Source organism: Corvus hawaiiensis, chromosome 4, assembly GCF_020740725.1.
Source record: "Corvus hawaiiensis isolate bCorHaw1 chromosome 4, bCorHaw1.pri.cur, whole genome shotgun sequence".
Classification (NCBI taxonomy): Eukaryota; Metazoa; Chordata; class Aves; order Passeriformes; family Corvidae; genus Corvus; species Corvus hawaiiensis.
Genome location: NC_063216.1, coordinates 30,418,464 through 30,437,811, shown reverse-complemented (window position 1 = coordinate 30,437,811; position 19,348 = coordinate 30,418,464). Strand labels below are relative to the sequence as shown.

The window sequence follows — 19,348 nt, the reverse complement described above, 5'->3', positions numbered from 1 at the left end:
AGCCTTTGGTTCTAGCCAAGGTAAGCAAAACTGAAAGGACCTAGGTGGATATTTTTCAGCTGAAGTTCATAAAGGTCGAGCTCAAAGTAAACTGAAACAGGCAAGGTAACTTCCTTTTACTGGTGGGGTGATCAGGAAATGTCCACTGACATTCTTGGGACCACATTTCCCATCTTTTCACTGTCATCTGAGTGCATGGGTCATGAAAATCAATGTGGGAGGAAGCCCTTGATCATCTTTTATCATTCAACCATCTCCTGCTCAAGTTAGCCCACTGAGCAGAGAACTGTTGCAGCTCTGTCTCCTGAGACCTCACAGCAGAGCTGTTTGAAACGTGGTGGGTACTCAAAAGCCAACAAACTCCCAGCCTGGACTTGCCAAGAGTGCTCTCTGTCCCATCTGCCACGTTGTTAATAACCTAAACTTTGTCAGCCCCAGTACAGATACCTAAGGGATGTCACTAGTGATCATCCACCAGATGGACCCTGTACTCTTGATCCCACTTCTTTCAGCCCCACAATCTGAACAATTATCCACCTACTTTATCATCTACCTTGGCAGTCTGTATGTTACTGATTTACCTACCAGGATACTGTAGAAAATGGTGTTAAAGGCTTCACAATGTCAAGGAAATAAATGAGATGCACTAATCTTATGCTTTGAGGAGGCTGCCCTTCACTCTCCAGGGCAGCTCTCTTTGGGATCCTGCCAAGGAAATCCCTAAATGAAGTGAAACCTGCTCTCCTGCAGGTAAGGGCAGTAATGCTGTTTGTACTGCTGATTTCTTGCAGGATTTAGTATTTCACAGTTCCATGGTTTCTGCAGGCAAAGTTACCCTTGACCATCATATCCTGAACCAATTCTTCTTATTTTGTGAACAGCGTCTCTTCCAGTTGTCTCATCAATCACCTGTGTCATGAACCTGTCTTGAGCATGCTTGAGAAACCACCCAGATTGTGCCTGACCATGCAGCCCTTCGGTTAAAGCACACTGTGAGTTAGCCCTAAGGCCTGTGATTGTGTGGGATGGCTCTACTGACTTTCTCTCCTTTATCAAGAAGTCTGTAGTGAGTGCCTGGCACAACACTGCTCCAAAAGGAGCTTTGCTACCTTCTCCTTGTCCACAGGCACTCAGCTGGCCCATCACCTCTCCCACGGCCAAGTTCTGGGCACTCTTTTACACAGCACACAACCACCCCTCACTGTTTCCAGCCTGTCCTTCCTGAAGACATTGTGCCCATCTGTGGCAGCTCTCCAGGCTTGTGAACCATCCTGGTATGTCTCTGTAACTCAAAAGAAATCACAATTCTGCAGTTGTGTGGGGGCTGGTAATTCCCCCAGTTGTTTCCCATTCCACATGTTTGTTTACAACCACTTGAGACAAACCCTGAACCCTGAGTCATGATGGTTTCAAAACAGGATCCTGCTGAGCAAGGTAACCTCAGCACACAGCCAATGGGCACTGAGGTGCCTCCCCTCCCAGGGGAAGGGGCATTTGAGGCCCTGGCTGCACACCAGCACTGCCTGCACAGCGTTTGCAGGTGCATTGCTTTGCAGCCTGAGCTCTCCATCACTGCTGCAGCGATTGCTCCATTAGGAGTTTTTTCCCTGATCATGCTGAGATCACAGATCAGACTGTGATGGGCTTACTGCTTCATTTTATCTAGAACTGTCTGTCCTAAGAGCAAGTTTTATTGATCTCTGATGGCAGAGATGCCAGGAGCACACAGCTGTGCTGCTTTAAGAAATACTTTGACTAACTCCATAATTGTGTTGGCATTACTGCTGCCCCAAAGGCTGCAAATTTGAGGCCCCTTGTAATACATGTGATTTCTTCCTTGTAGCTGGCCTGTGCTCTACAAAAGCCGAGGTCATTGTGCTGACTGACATTTGGAGTTTGATAAAAATTATTAATCCTAGACACATAAATGATTTTTTAAATCTCAGGTGACTGTTTAAGGCTAATTTCTGTAATAAATGCCTCCTGTAAGGGAATGTTTGACCTAACCTGACCTTTCTCAAGTTCCAACGGAACTTATCCTTAGCCTGCCAACAGAAACCCAGGTGATTTGTGTTTAGGAGCTGCTTCTTCCTTGACTTATCTGTACTAACAAGAAGGTGATACACATTCAAACAAACTCTTTCCAAACTGCCCCACGAGAATGCAGCAAGACTGGCTGGTTGTTGTGACCTTCTCTTTGGCTGCGAGAGAAGGCACCCAAACACCCAGAGCTCACCCAGCCCTGCACCACTGAGGGCATCGTTGGCAGGAGCTGCCACTTTCAGCAGGGACAAAGGCCTCTGAGCTCGGGCTTTGGAGGGGGAGAAGGGGGAAGGAGGTAGGGGATAGTGGGAGGAGAAGTGGGGGGGAGGAGGAGGAGGAGGAGAAGGAGGGATGACCCTCATCACCACTCCCCTAAGGCTGAAGTGAGCAGAGGAGGAGCTTATAGTTTGAGCCAAGTTTCATATTCAGAGGTCAGCAAGTGCAGGGAGAGAGGTGCAGCAGAAAAGGGCAGTGTGGGGAAGAGGAGAAAGCAAGGGGAAGGGGGCAGCTGTCTGGGCAAGAAAGTGAGAGAGAGGAGAAGAGAAAAGGCAAAAGGAGGCAGCAACAGTCTTGAGTCAAAAGAGGAAGATCAAGGAGTAGACAGGCTACAAAATGGCATTGCTCCTGTGGCTGGGGTCCCAGCTGTCATCCATCTGGAGCAACATCTCTATACTGGGAATTTTTCTTACAGTGTTTACTTTACTGCTTGACTTCATGAAGCGCAGGAAGAAGTGGAGCCGTTACCCGCCGGGCCCAGCGTCGCTGCCGTTCGTCGGGACCATGTTCTCCATTGACTTCCACAAGCCCCACCACTCCTTCAGCCAGGTGAGTGCAATCCCTGCGGTGACACACTCCATGTACAATCAACTGCGGGCCCAGGAGGGGTGGGTCACACCCTGGCATCAGCTACAGGTACATAACACAAAGAATAGGAATCTTCAGTTCCCCTGAAGTTACTAGATAGAGATGAAAGACTAATTAGCAAAAAAGATGAAAGAATGTAACAGTATGCACACAAGATGATAAATGTAGCTGGGAACAGTGGATAAACAGATAATGGGGAATAGAGTAGGGGTTTTGGCAAGTTATGTAACAAGAAGCAACAGCACATGACCAAAGAAAAAGTTCAAGGAAAGGTAATATGGTAATATTGAAGCACTCAGTGAGTATGACTCCCAGAGACACCTTTAGATGAGCCTGTAGGACCACAAAAGGACTTCCAGTAGAAGGTGGGTGCATGCAGGTAAGTCCTAGGAAAAGTGGTGTTTATGTATTAGCTGGGAAGCCCGCTGCAATGAATATGTATGATCATGATGGAATAAATCCCCTGTTGTACCATTCTATTAGAGGAGTCCAGTGCTACAATAAAGAATGCCTGCTTTCTAATACTTCAAATTGTGTTAGAAAGTTTATTTTTGGCCAATTTCAGTATTGAAATTGAACAAAGTCGAAGGGCAATGCCCTCTCCAAAGTCCAGGATGAAGCAAGTCACTGCCTAAGGACACTGACCTAGCCCACACAGATAAAGAGATAATCACACACCAACGCTTCCCAACTTCTATCTCCCCATCTCTGTATGAGCTCAGTGGGAGACAGTGCTGTACCCCTGGTGATAGGAGCTGGCTACCAACCTAACATGTGGGCAGGCTTGGGGGCAAAGGAGCAGGGGGATGTACAAACAAGGGAAGACAAACAAATATCTGTGGGCTGGGAACGTGGCTGTGGGAATGGCAGGCTTCCCTTCGAGTTACTGAAGCATGCCTGCAGGCGTGTGACAGTTCCAGTTAAAGAGATCAGCCTGTGGGATTTGCCCCAGCAGCAATGCCCAAAATCTCAGTAGCGTTCCTATTCAAAGTCAGGGCTTAGCTTTTCTCAAAGGGAAAGCACGGCACAGCTTGCAGCAGATAAACCACGGGGGTTTTGTGCTTCAGCTTGCAAACTCTAAAGGCCTCTTTTCTAGGACAGCGCTGTTCAGCTGTCTGTCCAAAACCTGCCAAATGAAGAAACTAAATATAGCATTTACATTGTTTGCTTGCATATAGTCCAAAGCTTACCATTTCCAAATCATATCACGTCAGGGTCATGCTAACCACAATCTTGACCAGTAATCATTTTTAATGACATATTTCTAGTGCCAGTGAAGTGCTAATTCCCTTTTCAAACCTACTGCAAATACAGTATTAAGTACTTCAATTCCTTGCAACGCTACAGGGCAAAAATGAAGAATCTTAGCTTTAAAACAAAAAAAAGACAGAAGAAAAAGAAAACTGTGGCGCATTGCTACTATTGTACTGTCTTTGAGCAACGTGCTTCTGGGCTTTGTTCAGTGTTCCTGACTAGCAGGGGAGCTTTGACCTGCCTTCCCAGGAGTCTATGTCTGGTTAAAGGGCTTGTCTACCTGGAGAAGACTTTGCTCCATGGCCAGCTCCCATGGTGAGTGTATGGCTGACAGGATTACCTGTGCAGTCATCCTGATTCAGCATTATAAGGCTTACAGATCACAGCAGATGTAGGGTGTATGCCAGTTACCAGTCATACTAGATGTGTACACTCCTTTTAGGGAGAAAGCTGACCTGAAATTCCAGTGTGGAATTGCCTTTTCCAACCATGTTGCTGGAAACCTGTTTCTGAGTAGATCTTTAGGTACAAATGCATCTTTAAATAAAAATTACATATAACCTTATTATCAATATTTCCTTCAGCAGAAGCAGACTAACTCAAAACTTACTTACTCTTTCAGATCAAAATAAATAGAAACATTAGGAAATAATTCATTATTGAGCATGCAGCCTTTGAAAACCCCCAAAAAGGTTCTTGACAAAAAAAGAAGTACTTGCACAATGTTAATAACAACAGTTTGGCCAGGATTGATCCCTGCTACAGCTGCTGCTTGGCGCTGTTGTGAGCAGTTGCACTGCAAAGATAAAGGTCAAAGATCAGCTGAAGATCTCTGAATAAAAATACCTCAAAGATCACTAAATAGTAAAGGCCTTAAGGAAGGATATGGTGATATTTCTGATGTTACACTCAGATAATTTTCAGGGACATGCTTTTTTATCTTGGCAGCTTCAGAAGAAGTTTGGAAACATCTTCAGTCTCCAGAACTGCTGGACCAACCTGGTAGTGTTGAATGGGTATAAAACAGTGAAGGAAGCCCTGGTCCACAAATCGGAGGACTTTGCTGACCGGCCGTACTTTCCAATATATGAACATATGGGCTATGGAAAGAATTCTGAAGGCAAGTCCCATGAAAATGGATATTGCTTGATGGCACTAGCATGAGAAGGATTGGGTAGAGGCAAGATTCTCTCGGTATGGTGCACTTTCTCATGTCCCCCTTGTATGTCTGGCACCCTTTGGTGGCAACAAACTTGGATTTGATTTAATGGAGGCTCCCCTTAGTGGTTGTAGTACAGCTCCAGCAAGCACACACCTCTTCACCTGTGTAAGGACACTATCAGTGCTACAACTTTCCTGCCAGTGATTAGTGCTTATGGTGCTTATGTAAGACAAAATGCTCATGCAAAATGTTACATGCAAGTTCTTGTTGCAAAAAAATACGGTGACTTTCATCCAAGACAGAGTATTGTCCAGCATCCTGCCCACATCACATCCTCAGCTCCTGTGTGGTGGCACAAGTTGCTACCCAGTTCACACAAGCTATGGGAACAATGCTGAATGGTTTGGAGGGGTGATTCCTTTATCCTCAGCAGCCCTTGTTGCTCCCATTGAATCCCCCCATAACCTTTGGCAGCCATGCACAGGCATTAGAAGGTGCAGTGATCCATTTCAGAATTGCTGTATGAACAAGCTGCACAAGGTCAGACTGTTTCATCTATCCACACAGACCTGTACCTCCAGACTCACAATTGCTGTTCTGTAGCAAAATTTGCTTGATGTAAAAGTCAGATATCTGACATTTCTTGCTCATCCACAATTCCAGGGATTGTTGTAGCAAGATACGGGCATGTCTGGAAGGAGCTAAGGAGATTTGCACTCTCTACCCTGAGGAACTTTGGGATGGGAAAGAAATCCTTGGAGGAGCGAGTGGTAGAGGAAGCTGGATTTCTTTGTTCTGCAGTCAAGTCTAAAGAAGGTTTGTGACATCCACAAGGACGGGGAAATCACAGAAAAAGGCAATACAGTGATGCAGAGAGAAGAAATACTACAGCCACTCTTGTTTGCATGCAGTGCTCTCTTTCCACGCAAATGCAGTTTTTCTAGTCTATGTGCATTCCTTGGAGCCACTTCTGCTTTACACAGTGGGGCTACCACAACACTAATCCATTTGAAACAGTAAACAAAGAGGAAATTAGAAATAGAGGGGTAAAACAGAATTATTCGCAGAGCTCAGTAACTCTAACTTTATGAAGTTTAGTGGAACATATTGATATTATCATATGCAATAAAAACGCAGCTGAGAGTTCACAGCCTGTCATCCAGACACAGAACAAAGTGTACCTGTCAAGTCACAGAAAAACTCAGTTTTTCTTGGCAGTTTTCTCCTTTAAACACAAATCAAGCAAATATTAATAAGAATGAGATGATCTTCACCTCCTAGTATGATGCTTTGAGTGGTGTGGGGGCTTTTTCTCCTGGTGTCATCAAGGAAGCATTTGTGTATTCTCATTGCTGAGAGATGAGGTCCAACAGCTTGGTGTTGCTGAGCTTCATGGCTTGGTCTCCATTTCCATTTTCAGGTAAATCTTTTGATATACATGTTCTTCTAAATAATGCTGTCTGCAACATAATCTGCACCATTGTCTTTGGAGACCGTTTTGACTACGGTGACGGAACATTCAAGAGGCTGTCACAGTTAGTTCAAGATTCCCTGGATCAAGAAACTGGATTCCTGCCTCAGGTAAACCAAAAGCTGTAAGAAGCTGCCCTCTATTGCTTGAGAGAATTGTGTTTTCATATTTTTTCTTTTTTTGCATCATGTAATGTCTTTTCTCTCCCTCTTTCTCCGGTTCTCACACCCCAGCTTCTTAATGCTGTGCCCATTTTGGTGCGCATCCCTGGACTCCCACAGAAGGTCTTTCAAGGACAAAGGGAGTTGATGGACTTCATAGATGTGGTCATAGACAAGCATATGAAGACCTGGGACCCTGCTCACACCCGAGATCTCACAGATGTGTTTTTAAAGGAAATGGAGAAGGTAGGGTGACACCAGCAGACCCTCCGGAGTCAGGAGTTTCTTGGCCTGTTCAAGCTTGTGAAGCTGACTTTCCTCATAGAGCTGTATAAAACCTCTTAGCAACTAACTTCCTACTTTTTCATTCCACATTGCATCTTGAGATGAAAGGTGTTCTTCATGCCATAACCTCTTTTATTGTCTTAAGACACTATATTATCTGCTGATGCTCTTGGTTCCATTTTGTACCTTCACATTTCCTTCAGAATCTAGCAACTTCCTTCTTTCCAGCCTACAAAAATTTGAAGGCTTTTAAAAGGCAATGATTGAGAATCCACTAATAGTCCCAAGTTTGCACCAGGGAACAAGTCAGCATGCAAGATTCTGTGTCATGTCAGTGCCTCAATGACTGATGCCTCAAAATCAGCTACGAAACTGGAGCAACAGACTGGCTTTTTGGTGTCATTGCCCCGTCTGTAGCCTGTCTTTAAGCCAAGTTATGACTTGAAACAACAGTGTCTCCTTTAGGATGTGTATTTTTTAATTGCTTGCTAAGAACTAGTTTGCTAGATATCAGAAGGCCTAAATCTGAACTTCACTAAAATTAAAAGGAGTCTTCAATTCAGTCAGGCACAAAGTCAGTATAAGACCAAAGGTATTTGGGTCAGCCTATCCATCCACCATATGTTTCTGCACATGGATTCACTAAATGTCAAGTGCCAGATGAGCAATATTAGCAAATTCTGCTTGCAAATCGTTTCCACCATCCAAATCCTCAGGCTGGACTGCTGCTCTGCATAACAAACCCTGCCATGCTACGGGTGTCGGGCACCTCCAGCTTATGTGTTGCCCCCCCCAGCTCACATGGGCAGAGCAACATGACCTACATTAGTCTACACAGTGGTACAACTTGGAGGTGGATGTGAGCCTGACCACGCTGCCTCTTGTCACATCTCTCTTCTGTTCACTAAGATCACCTGATAAGCCAGTCTGATAAACCCCTCTCCTGAGTTAACTTTGGTCAAGTCAGTCCCAAACTCCCTTCTCTGAGATCCTTTATTGGAATAACAGTTGAGTCTTAAATGCATTAATTGCTATCCATATTACAACAGCATCTAAATATACAGACTAACTTAACAGAAGCTAGTCCCTAGGAAAGGGAAGTACAAAAAGGATTAGAAAAGACAAGTAGATGAACTCATGCAGAGAGCTTGTCATATCTCATATGCTAACAAACTTGAACTCAATTAGCATTTGGATGAGAGACCAGTTTTGCTGAAAGTGGTGTTGCACACTTAATAGGCAGCAATAATACCCTGATCAGTTTTTTTTCAGTTGTAAGAAAATATCAGGGCAGGAGCAGCAAGAATCTGTAATGCATAGCTAGAGATAACTCCCTTAAAATAATGCTAATTTTGCATTTGCCACATCAAGGCAGCCTCCTCTCTACTCTGTGGCTTTTATCATCTGATCAAATCTGAATAACTGTGTTCTACCTTCTTTGGGGGAAGATGTTACAGTGAGTGGCAGGGGTCTGCTGCCTGTTTGAGCTGAGAGCACAAGGTGTTTACTTCTGTCCTGAAGGCAGGGGTAGCATTCTTCTCTGAGTATATTGGAGGTGGTCAAGGACTTTCAAATACAGAAGGTAACAGGGTTGTAAAGCTCAGACTGTCACCTGTGCTGTGCTCCACTCTCCCAATGAAAAACAGGAACACACACTAAAAAGTGGACCTAGTGCTTCTCAGTACTTCTCTGGGCAGTGGTCTTCTTGCCCAGCAAGTACCCCAGCTCCAGTCACCCACTTGTTTGCTCTCCCTAGGGTAAGGCAGCTGAAGAGAATGGGTTCCACTATAACAACCTTCGTCTGGTGGCTGTAGACCTGTTTACAGCTGGTTCTGAGACCAGCTCCACCACTCTCCGATGGGCATTGCTGTATATGCTTCTCCACCCAGAAATACAGAGTAAGTCAGAATCTTACTTACAGAAGTGTGACCTCTTCCCTTCAAGGCTCATTTTTCCGCAAGAAGGCTGAATATCTCTCCATGGATTTTGCAATGAGGAACAGCTTTGGTGATTGTTGGTCTAGCAGAAACCAGGAGAAACACTTCCCAAACAGCTGTTCTGGCAAGGGGGAAGCCGTGATAAAAAGACTGGAGTTGGAAGGGCAAGTTTTCTCTCTCCTTCATTTTGAGGGCTTCACCTGGGGACTTGCAGTGGTCAGTGCACCCTCTTCCAGTATTTGGAATAGATGCTGATCAGTTTAAATTCTCAAATGCTGCTTGCCTGGGTACCCTACAAGCTGCATAGAGGAAGGGTCAGGTAGCATGTCAAGTGGCAAGGCCTTTATTAAAGATGCTATGAGCAAAGAACAGTTATACAGAGACACCGGTCAACTGAAAAATGCCTTCCCATCTGGTTTCTGTTCCTATCTCTAACTGCTTGTCTTGTTCTCACACAGTGCCTACAATCTCAGGCAGTCAGTCTTCCTTCAACTTGTACCAGCTCCTTCTGGTTATCTATGAGTCCTCTTATCTATTCTGCTTTCAGGTAAGGTCCAGGCAGAGATTGATAAGGTGATTGGCAGAGAGAGACCCCCCACCATGAAGGACCAAGCAAGCATGCCTTACACTAATGCTGTGATCCATGAAGTGCAACGCTACGGGGATATTATTCCTGTTGGGCTACCTCACATGACATACCGGGACACAGAGTTGCAAGGCTTCTTTATTCCCAAGGTGACCGTGACCAGATAAGCAATACAGCATCCTCTCCTTGTGCAGATGCCAGGCATGGAGTGGGGATGATCCCATCCAACCCTGCAGTGTTGCATTTCCAGCCCCAATTACAGTCACTGTTGAGCACTAAAATAAGACATTTTGAAATGCTAAATTCAGGCAGATGGTCATATTTGTGCTCTACGCTTACGCTTGTTGTGTGGGAACCCAACTGCAGTGGCAGCTCAGTACAAAGGTTTCCTTTCCTCTCAATGAGTCGTGATATTCCCTGCCTGTGTCGGAAGGAGCGTAACAGGCTCTCTGGAGGCACACAACACCAGCTTACTGGCTTTCATGAGATGGTAGTAGTTAAATTCTAGCTCTGAAGCTACTCAAACACCATTGGCATTCAGACCAGCTCCAAACTGTGACAAGCAGCTGCCCTGACAGCAGTGGCAGAATTCAAGACTGGGATTTTGTTGTTTTTTTTTTTTTAGCCTTGTGGTATCTCCTCTGGTTTAGAACCTTGACATGTGAAACAGGAAAGCTTTGCGATTTTCCATGGTCCCTGTGAAAGTTGGACTTTGAAGTCTGTCAGTCAGCTTTTTCTCTGCAGCTATAAAACAAGTCCGGGAGGATCTGAGAAGCAGAGGCTGCTTCCACTGAGTAACCATGAAATTGGCATTTGCATGCAACAGCCTTTGAAAGGATACAAATTGCAAAAGTTCAGATGCTTCAGAGTGTAGGGCAGGCACCATATGCCATTGGAAAAGGGCCCTGCTTTACCTCTGCTTCAATAACATGCAGAAGTGGAAATGGGTGCCTTATGCTGAGGCACCAAACGATGGTTGCTATTAGATGGGAGACACAGACTAAAGAGGGACCAGCACTGTTCTGTTGTGCCAAGATAATGCTGCTGTTCTCACCTAAGTTGTTTCCTCTTGTGGGGGAGTGCAGGGGACAACAATCATCACCAACTTGTCTTCCGTGCTGAAGGATGAGACACTCTGGGAGAAACCACAGGAGTTTTACCCTGAACACTTCCTGGATGCAAACGGGCAGTTTGTGAAACCAGAGGCCTTCCTGCCCTTCTCAGCAGGTAAATATGAGGGGAGGATCCAGGTGCAAGTCAGAAGCACAGCAGGAGGGTGGTCTGCTCTCCCTGCAGCAATTCCAGCATGGATTATTGCCCTCTTTGACAAACACTTTCTACTCCCTCTCTTGCAGGTCGCCGTGCCTGTCCAGGAGAACAGCTGGCCAGGATGGAGCTCTTTCTTTTCTTTACCAGTCTCTTGCAGAAATTCACTTTTGTGCTCCCTGAGGACCAGCCCAGGCCGCGGGAGGACGGTCACTTTGCTCTCACAAACTCCCCACACCCATACATGTTGCGAGCTCTCCCAAGATGAGTGCACAGCGCTCTCCTTTCACTCACAGACCACCACCCACCCAAACTCTGTCAGAAACAGCTTAGGCAGGATCATGCCAGGTTCCAACTCAAGTCTGTGCAGAAGGCCACATCTGTGTAAAGCAAGGATCTAGGCCAATATCTTGTTTAGCTTAATTCTAGTTGTGGATCTTGAATCAGACAAGAGAGCTTCAGCTTAAACAACAAGGTGACATTTAAATGTAGTTTCAGAGTAGTGCTCCTGAAAAATCTTACCATTCAAGACATACATGTCCCCTTCATTCCTTCCTGTTTATTACATACTGCCATGTCTTGCACAAATATGGCATTGTCTTAATTTATAGCCTCAAAGAAAGTAAGTTTTAATCCTGACAACCCTTATGTCACGCTATGCTTCCAGTAGGAGTAAATACCAAGGAGTACAAAAATAATCCATATGGTGTTTCAGCCACAGAAGAAGGTCATTTGGGAAATATAGAAATTTCTATAAATACATTTAAAGCGAAATCCTGGTGTTTAGATTTACTATCTCCTCTAATTAAAACTTTTTTTCGGCAATACATAAAGTCAGCTCTTGGGCAGGTTTGGAACTTGCAAAGGGATGGAGTTACACTCTTTGAAACTGTATGGCCATGGATTTCAGAGTTACCTTTCTCTTTCTTCCTGCAATATTCCTGACAAATGGTTTTGCAAGATGTAAAGATATGTTAATGTTTAAATTAGTAGTAGCTGCCTTACCACATCTGAAAAGACAATAGCACGAAGGAGCTCCTATGTATAACCACCACTAAAAAAAAAAAAAATCTGAAATCAAGTGCACGTGTGTAGTAGTAATTTTGTGTAATAGTAATTTTGGAAGCTATGAAAGCTATTGAATTATACGAATACTTATTAACATAATTAAGATTTGTACTTGAGCAGGAACTGCACATTTATGCTTTTCATCTACAAAATAACTTGAAAGAATAAAAATGATGTGAAATCTTCTTTCTTGCTCCTCCCTTTGTGGTTGCCTCAGTCCTGCTGTGCTCCTGCCTCTGATACCTTTCTCGCCTCACACCCAGCGCCACACCTGCGTCTTTCAAGATCATTTCAGTGTTACTTTTCTGGTCTGTTCAATGACACTGAACTGAATGTGTTTGGGTTTATAGTTGCCAGCACACACCTAAGTGTGTATAAAGAGAACTTAACTTCAGAGAGGGTCCGGGCATTCGTGTATTTGGATAAAAACGCGGGGATAGCTAGGAGAGGGACTGTGTTTCTAGCATCCAAGAGCGCACTGAAAGAAAGTCCAGCTGCACGAGCGAACACGAGCCGATTGCGGCATTTGGAGGGGCCAAGGGAACAAACACACCGATCCCCATCACAGCCCCAGCCCCGCCCTGCGGGCGGTGCGGGCTCTGAGGGGCGGTGCGGGCTCTGAGGGGCGGTGCGCGCCCGAGGTCCTCAGGAGGCGGGGCCAACACGGACCCGCCCACCGGCTACTCCACCCCTTCCATCAGCGATGATTGGCGTTTCTTCTGACCAATCGGATGGGAGGTCGCCGCCCCGGAAGGCTGGAGTGGCAGCTCAGCCAGCCAATAGGAGAAGTCGCCATGCCTTGCGCGTTCCCGCGGGCGGCGGGGGAAGGTGGCGGCGGCGGCAAGATGGCGGTGGCGGGCAAGGGAGTGGTGTCGGCCGCCGTGAAGCCGATCTTCAGCCGGGACCTGGGCGAGGCGAAGCGGCGAGTCAGGGAGCTGTATCGGGCCTGGTACCGCGAGGTGCCCAACACGGGTGGGTGAGGGACTCGGGGCCTGCCGCGCGGGCTCAAGGTCGGAACGGCCTTAATGACATTGGGTGAAGCCGGCGGGCATCGCATGAACGAGTGCCCGTGTAGCGATTTGTAGGTTGCACGTTGCCGGTGGAACAAGTGCAGAGCGACGTGGATGATCGCAGTAGATGTTGTGTTTCTCTTAGTGCACCTGTACCAGCTGGACATCACGGTGAAACAGGGGCGTAACAAGGTGCGGGAGATGTTCATGAAGAATGCCCACGTTACGGATCCACGCGTGATAGACATGCTGGTTATTAAGGTACAAACAGCTATTCCTGAGTTGTGGAAGCTGCAAAGAATGTGGGTGATTGGTGGTGTGATGGAGGAGGGGGACAGCTTTGTACTAGTCTGTCTGTGGAGTGTTGTCTCTTGCAGTTGGATTGGTTTATCTGTGTCAGCAAACCTGTTGATAAGGGATGAGGCTGCTTTAGAATTCAGCAAGTGTATGTCAAGCAAAGCGGCAGTTAAAATACTGAGTTTGTTGTTTATTTTTGTTGCTTGCTTGCTTTTCTTTTTTTAACAACAACAGTCAAAGAAAGGGAAAATTAGGTGCTGCTTACTGGTTTACTATTAAAAATGAACTTTCTACCCTCTACAGTACTTCCTTGGATTGGAAAATGGTTTTCTTCGCTGATTCTGAAACACGTAGTACAGCATCAGTAGTTGGTGGGAGACTGGTTTTGGGTGGCAGAACACTCCAACTCTGTAACACATCTGTAACCTGGTGTTACAGGCCTGAGAGACCTGTCTGCTTCAAAGCAATAATCAGCACACCAGGCTTCAAAATGTGTCTGAGCAACAGTAACTGACCTCTGCAGCTCCAATGCATTAGAAAGCTTCCAACCAAGGATTGCCATGCTCACCTGTTTTGTTTCTTGCATTTTGAGACAATTACTCTGTCCTTATATGATGAAAAATTCTGGAAACAGAATCCTAGATAGTATGGGAGGTGACAATTCCAGGCAGTCTCATTTTGCTCTGTGCTACCATCCTACAAAACCGTTACAAAAGATTGGAGTCATGGAGAAGGTGCCTATCTCTGTGGTGGTGATACTGGTGCAAAGCACTTGGCAGCAGTTAATTTTACAGCAAACATGTTGCTGTTCACCCAAATTCAGTAGAGGTGCTTGAAAGTTAGGAATGTTGTGTAGAATTTTATGGGAGGTGCTAGTCATGAGAGAAACAAAGCAGGCTTTAAGAAGGGGACAGAGTCTCTTGCCTGTTTTCACAGGGCTGGGAAGCTCTGGTGCAGAGACATCAACTTAAGTCCCAAGGCAGGAACAGTATATTTGTGTCACAGTGTAGGTGATGCATGCAGGCTGTAGGAGTACAGAACTGTCGATGCAGCTATTTTTTTTACTTAGGTGTTTCTAAGTGCATTCAAATAACTTTCACAGTGCTGTGTGGTTGGACTTGGGCTCTAACTTGAGAACTAGTCTAAAATTCTTGTCTGTGTGCAGGGCAAAATGGAGCTTCAAGAAACCATTCACGTCTGGAAGCAGAGGACTCACGTCATGAGGTACTTCCACGAGACGGAACCCCCGCAACCTAAAGACTTTCTGTCCAAATTCTATGCGGGCCACAATCCCTGAGAAACCGACTCTGTGTCTTCTTGCCTTATATTACAAATAAAGTTCTATACAATAGAAAAAAAAAATCCATACAAAGAGATTCTCTGGCATCTTAGGAGCCTAATGAGTAGGTGAATCCAGAGCATGTGCAAGTGATTATGATCTGTTTGAAGAGCTGTAATTTCCTAGTTTTGCCAGTGTGCATTTTCAGAGATGGCATTTGTCCCATCACTTGCCCTGGGGCGTCTGCTGAATAACCACAGCACAACCTGGCTGTGGGGCTTTGTGCTTAGCCTACAGCCACATCTGTAGATGTTAGCTCTGTGAGGAAAAGAGCAGGCCTTCAGAAAAGCCACTGTAGTCACAGAAATATTCTTGTGCTTGAGGCTCATCTGTAGGTTCATCTGTATTCATGCACTGTCTTGCAATTTCATGCTATGACTTTGTTGACCTTGTGTTTTTTATTGGACATTAGTCTCCTTAGTTCCTCACAGAGAATATATAAAATCCAATACGCAAATAAAGCCTTGTGCTTTAAAACATCAGCAGAGTTCATTTCTCTGCTGTAAAATGAAATCACCTGAAAAAAGGGGGGATTGTACTGTTTTCTAGAATAGGAAGGGTCTGTAAGGGCTTCTGAAGTTTAGCAGGAGATGGTGTCCCACCATCACCTCCTCCACTGAATCAAGAATTAGTAGCTCCCTTTGGAGAAGGGTAAGGAAATTTATTTTTTCACCAGTCAGAACAGGTTTTCAGTGGGTAACTAGGTGCTGGAGCTCCCCCAGATGTGACTAGCACTGGGTGTTTGTAGTACACTCTAACTTCTTTTTATCCAGCCTAAATAAAATTTTTATCCAGTCTAAATACTGGAGCTTTCTTCCCAATATGAAGACTGTAACACAGCACTCCTCAGGGATGTGTACATAGGTACCTTCAGAGGTGGCATGTTTTTAAGGACAGGGTTGACACAGTCAGGAGGGGCCCAGGACAGACTGTGGGATAAAGCAGTGAAAAGCATTTGGGCAGCAGGTAAGACAGCAGCAGGTACGTGTTTGGCTCTCGAGCAGCTGAACTGGAACAACCACTTCTCAAGTGGCTTTGGGGAAGAAGGGGGCAAGTCAGATACCAAGTGACTCAAGAACCTGACAGCTGCCTTCAGCTACAGCTCTTGGGTTTCCTCAGATTACAGGCTCCCTTTTTAATCTGTAGCCATGCTGAGAGTTACTGAGCTAACATTAAAAGCTATGCCAAAGAATAAGGGAGCAAATGTGGCTGTTGGAACTATACACCCTGCCCAATGTGTGCAACATTAGAAGTAACTTTTCAACAGCAACACCAGTAAGGAAGGGAAAAAGTGGGCAGTCAAGAGAAGAGGCCAGATCTAGTGACCAGAAAACATGAGACACTGGGGCAATGCTGGCTTAAGAAAAATAAATAACTGACCGACCTCTCAAGGTTTCAGTTTGAGAAAACAGCTGGTCTGATGCAACTAAAGATACTCTTCCTGTGCCATAGCAGCAGAGAAGACCTTCTAAGTCTATTATACAAGGATTTAAATGCAATAGTAAACACTTCTATGAAAAGAGGAGTTGAAGTTCATAAACCGTTAAGAAAACAAATATATGTTAGGGCTCTTTCAGAAGGAGGTACTGAACTACCTAGGAAATAATAGATACCTGGAGCCAGTGTTCATTTGCCACTTGTGATCTCAACTTTTGCCAAAGCCACTCAAAGTTTTAACTCTGTGATGATAATACTGTATTTAATCTTCAGTGAGGTGAAGTTAATGATGCAGCCCCTATCAGATACAGCTGCTAGGTTGTTGAACCACAGTGCCCTTGTCAATGTGCACTCCATTCTTTTATGGGGCTGTGTTGTGGGGCTGCTGCCTCCCCTAGGATTCCCCATGTCCTGTAGATCAGTACTGAAAGGACTCAAAAAATAAGTATGAGAAGAGCCTCCCTACTGAAACAGATATACAGATGTAGAAAGGTTAAGACAGAAATGGTAGGACACAGACAAATAATGTATAAAAACAGAAGACCAAAGTTGTACATGTCAATCTCTTGATCTTTAATTAAGTGTTTCCCATGTTGCTAATTAAAGGCATCCCAAGCAGTCCTTGATGAGGTGAGTGTGTGTGTGCAAGGATGCAGGGCCTATCAAGCACTTCCTTCAACCCTGATCTACAGATTTCCATCGTACAGAGATGCAGGACACTCACTGGCAAAAGGGGATACAAAGCCCCCTGTCCCGTTTAGGAAGGACAAAACACAGGTGACAGATGTTAGAACTATTGTTTTGTCAATGGCCTTTTCCCTTCTGTTCTTCTGTTCCAGTGCTGAAAATAGAAAAGCAACCTGTTACTCTTCAGATACACTACTGAGCTGCAGTCTGTATCCTCCTCCCAAAACTACACAAGATGAGGTTTACATAAAGGGAGTTTCCAACAGGCCAGTGCAGTCTTTGCAATCTTTTTAGTTGTTAGCTGCACAATGCATGCTGGAAAACCCCCTTAAAACTGGAATACATCCACCAAACTGATTATAAAGCAACACTACAACAACTTCTGTAAAACAGTTTCTTTGTTCTATAAAGAATCAAATACACCCAAACTCAAATCTTCATGCAAGGGCAAGCCAAACAGAGTAACATAAAATGGTAGAAAGTGTTGCATATAAAGGTGCAGATACAGGTGAACTTATTTCCACTCTTCCTTTCTACAGTGAGTCTGAATGGTCCAACTACTCCAGAGATAAGTGCTGTAACACCCACCAGACAGTTTGTTCTGACAGGTTTTGGAATGCTCTTAAATTGTTCACCTAGATCAGAATTTCAGACAATAAGTGATTCTGTTTTAAAAGAGTCATTCTGTGAATTAGGAGAAGACTTTTAAACAGGTAAACAAGTAGAACAAAATCACAGAATCATTTGGGTTGGAAAAGACCTTCAAGTTCATTGAGTCCCAACTGTTAATCCAGTGCTGCCAAGTCCACTGTTAAACCATGTCCTTACGTGCCTCATCTACATCTCGTTTAAATACCTCCAGGGCAGGTGACTCCACCACTCTCCTGGGCAGCCTGTTCCAATGCTGGACAACCCTTTCCATGAAGAAATATTTCCTAGTATCCAATCTAAACCTTCACTAGCACGACCTGAGGCTATTTCCTCTTGTTCTATTGTTTGTTACTTGGGAAAAGAGACTGAACCCTACCTGGCTAGAGCCTCCTTTCAGGTAGTTGTAGAGAGTGATAAGTTCTCCCCTGAGCCTTCTTTTCACCAGGCTAAACATCCTCAGCTCCCTCCACTGCTCATAAGACGTGCTTCAGACCCTTCACCAGCGCTGTTGTCCTCCTTTGGATATGTGATGTAGTAACACTGAAGTATCTCTGTTGTCTGCGGTACAGACCCTCACTGACTACAGTTTATTTTTGATTCAGCTGACGATCTAAAACACCATCAGTATTTCCAATCTCTAAGAAATGCATGGTGTAGAGATTGCACAGATACCAGTCTGGCCTACTCTGGTATAAAACAAAAAAGTTCATAGCCAAAGGCAAATCCGTGTCCATGTTAACTGCAAGTGCGTCTTTTAAGCTGTTGCTGGCTGTATTTCCTTGTCTGAGATTCTCCTCCCTGCCCCAAGACAAACGGGAAGCACAAATAATTAGACTGCTGGTGCAGTTTATGACATACCTTTTAATCATCGTCATCGTCATCCTCTGGGACAAAGATATCATGTTCTTCAAGTAAGGCTGCAAAGTTCTTACTGATCTGAGTACCAACATACAGGAAAGGGATCACGACGCTGAACACTCTGAGGAGGCCGAAGGGCGTCTGCAAGGAGTCGATTGCAAAAGGTGGATCTTTACATGCAAGCAAGTCGCACTTTGGCTGAACCGGCGCACTCCCGGCTCCCCAGGCGCGCGGAGGGCCCGGGAAGCGGCGGGAAGAACACTTTGCGTCCCTAGTGCCAAGCCCCGGTCACCGCATCGCGCTTTTTTGTAGCCTTGGAGTATTATAAACACTCCCGCACCAGCGAGCGGGGAGCCCGGAGCAGGGAACACCCATAGCTCAGGAAGGGGGGCGGCCGCGGGTGCCAAAGGGCAGTGCGTAGGCGGGTGTTGCTCTCCCCCTTAGGCCGCAGCGCTGCCCTGCTCGGGGGGACTCGGGGGACACGGCCGGGTCAGCCCCGCCCGCTCGGGGGGACGCGGGGCTACTCCCGTCTCCCTCCTGCGCCCCCGCCCACAGCCGCCCCGCTCATTGGCCCAGCCGCTGTCACTCACCTCGCCGCCCCGCCCACAGCGGCTGCGCCCGCACCGATTGGCCACCGCCGCCGCCCGTGGCTGCCGCCTCCGCCCGCTCGCCCCTCACTCACCTTAACTGGCTTGGGCAAAATGGCGCCGCTGCGGGTGACGATGGCGCCCCGGGAGGGCACCAGCGGCACGACCGAGGCCCGGCACGGCTCGCCCCAGCCCGCACGGCCCGACCGAGCCACGGTCGCCGCCAGGAGCCGCCCGGCTGCCGCTGCCATCGTCCCGCCCGCCCCGAGCCACGGCCGAGCCCAGGCGTCACCTGGGATCTCGCGAGGCTTGTGGGGAGGCGGTGAGATCGGCGCTGCGCATGCGCGGAGCGAGACCTGCCCGCCCCCCGCCTTTATCCCCGCCG

The 19,348-nt window shown here is 46.1% G+C and overlaps 3 protein-coding genes across 3 annotated transcripts; 2 read left to right on the top strand and 1 right to left on the bottom strand.

Annotated features, from left to right (window-relative positions):
* Window positions 1-2,465: 2,465 nt before the first annotated feature.
* LOC125325472 (cytochrome P450 2D14) lies at window positions 2,466-12,283 on the top strand. Its single transcript, XM_048302537.1, has 9 exons — window positions 2,466-2,868; window positions 5,110-5,281; window positions 5,987-6,139; window positions 6,744-6,904; window positions 7,028-7,201; window positions 8,997-9,138; window positions 9,725-9,912; window positions 10,849-10,990; window positions 11,119-12,283. The coding sequence occupies exons 1-9, from the start codon at window positions 2,656-2,658 to the stop codon at window positions 11,295-11,297; spliced, it is 1,524 nt and encodes a 507-aa protein (XP_048158494.1). The 5' UTR covers window positions 2,466-2,655; the 3' UTR covers window positions 11,298-12,283.
* Window positions 12,284-12,886: 603 nt separating this feature from the next.
* On the top strand, window positions 12,887-16,806 carry NDUFA6 (NADH:ubiquinone oxidoreductase subunit A6). Its single transcript, XM_048302682.1, has 3 exons — window positions 12,887-13,069; window positions 13,253-13,368; window positions 14,570-16,806. Exons 1-3 carry the CDS (start codon window positions 12,892-12,894, stop codon window positions 14,699-14,701), a joined length of 426 nt encoding a protein of 141 aa, XP_048158639.1. The 5' UTR covers window positions 12,887-12,891; the 3' UTR covers window positions 14,702-16,806.
* Window positions 16,733-19,257, bottom strand: SMDT1 (single-pass membrane protein with aspartate rich tail 1). The gene is made up of 3 exons (XM_048302683.1): window positions 19,059-19,257; window positions 18,377-18,517; window positions 16,733-17,021 (listed from the first exon to the last, which is right to left on the bottom strand). The coding sequence occupies exons 1-2, from the start codon at window positions 19,212-19,214 to the stop codon at window positions 18,380-18,382; spliced, it is 294 nt and encodes a 97-aa protein (XP_048158640.1). The 5' UTR covers window positions 19,215-19,257; the 3' UTR covers window positions 16,733-17,021; window positions 18,377-18,379.
* Between the last annotated feature and the right edge of the window lie 91 nt (window positions 19,258-19,348).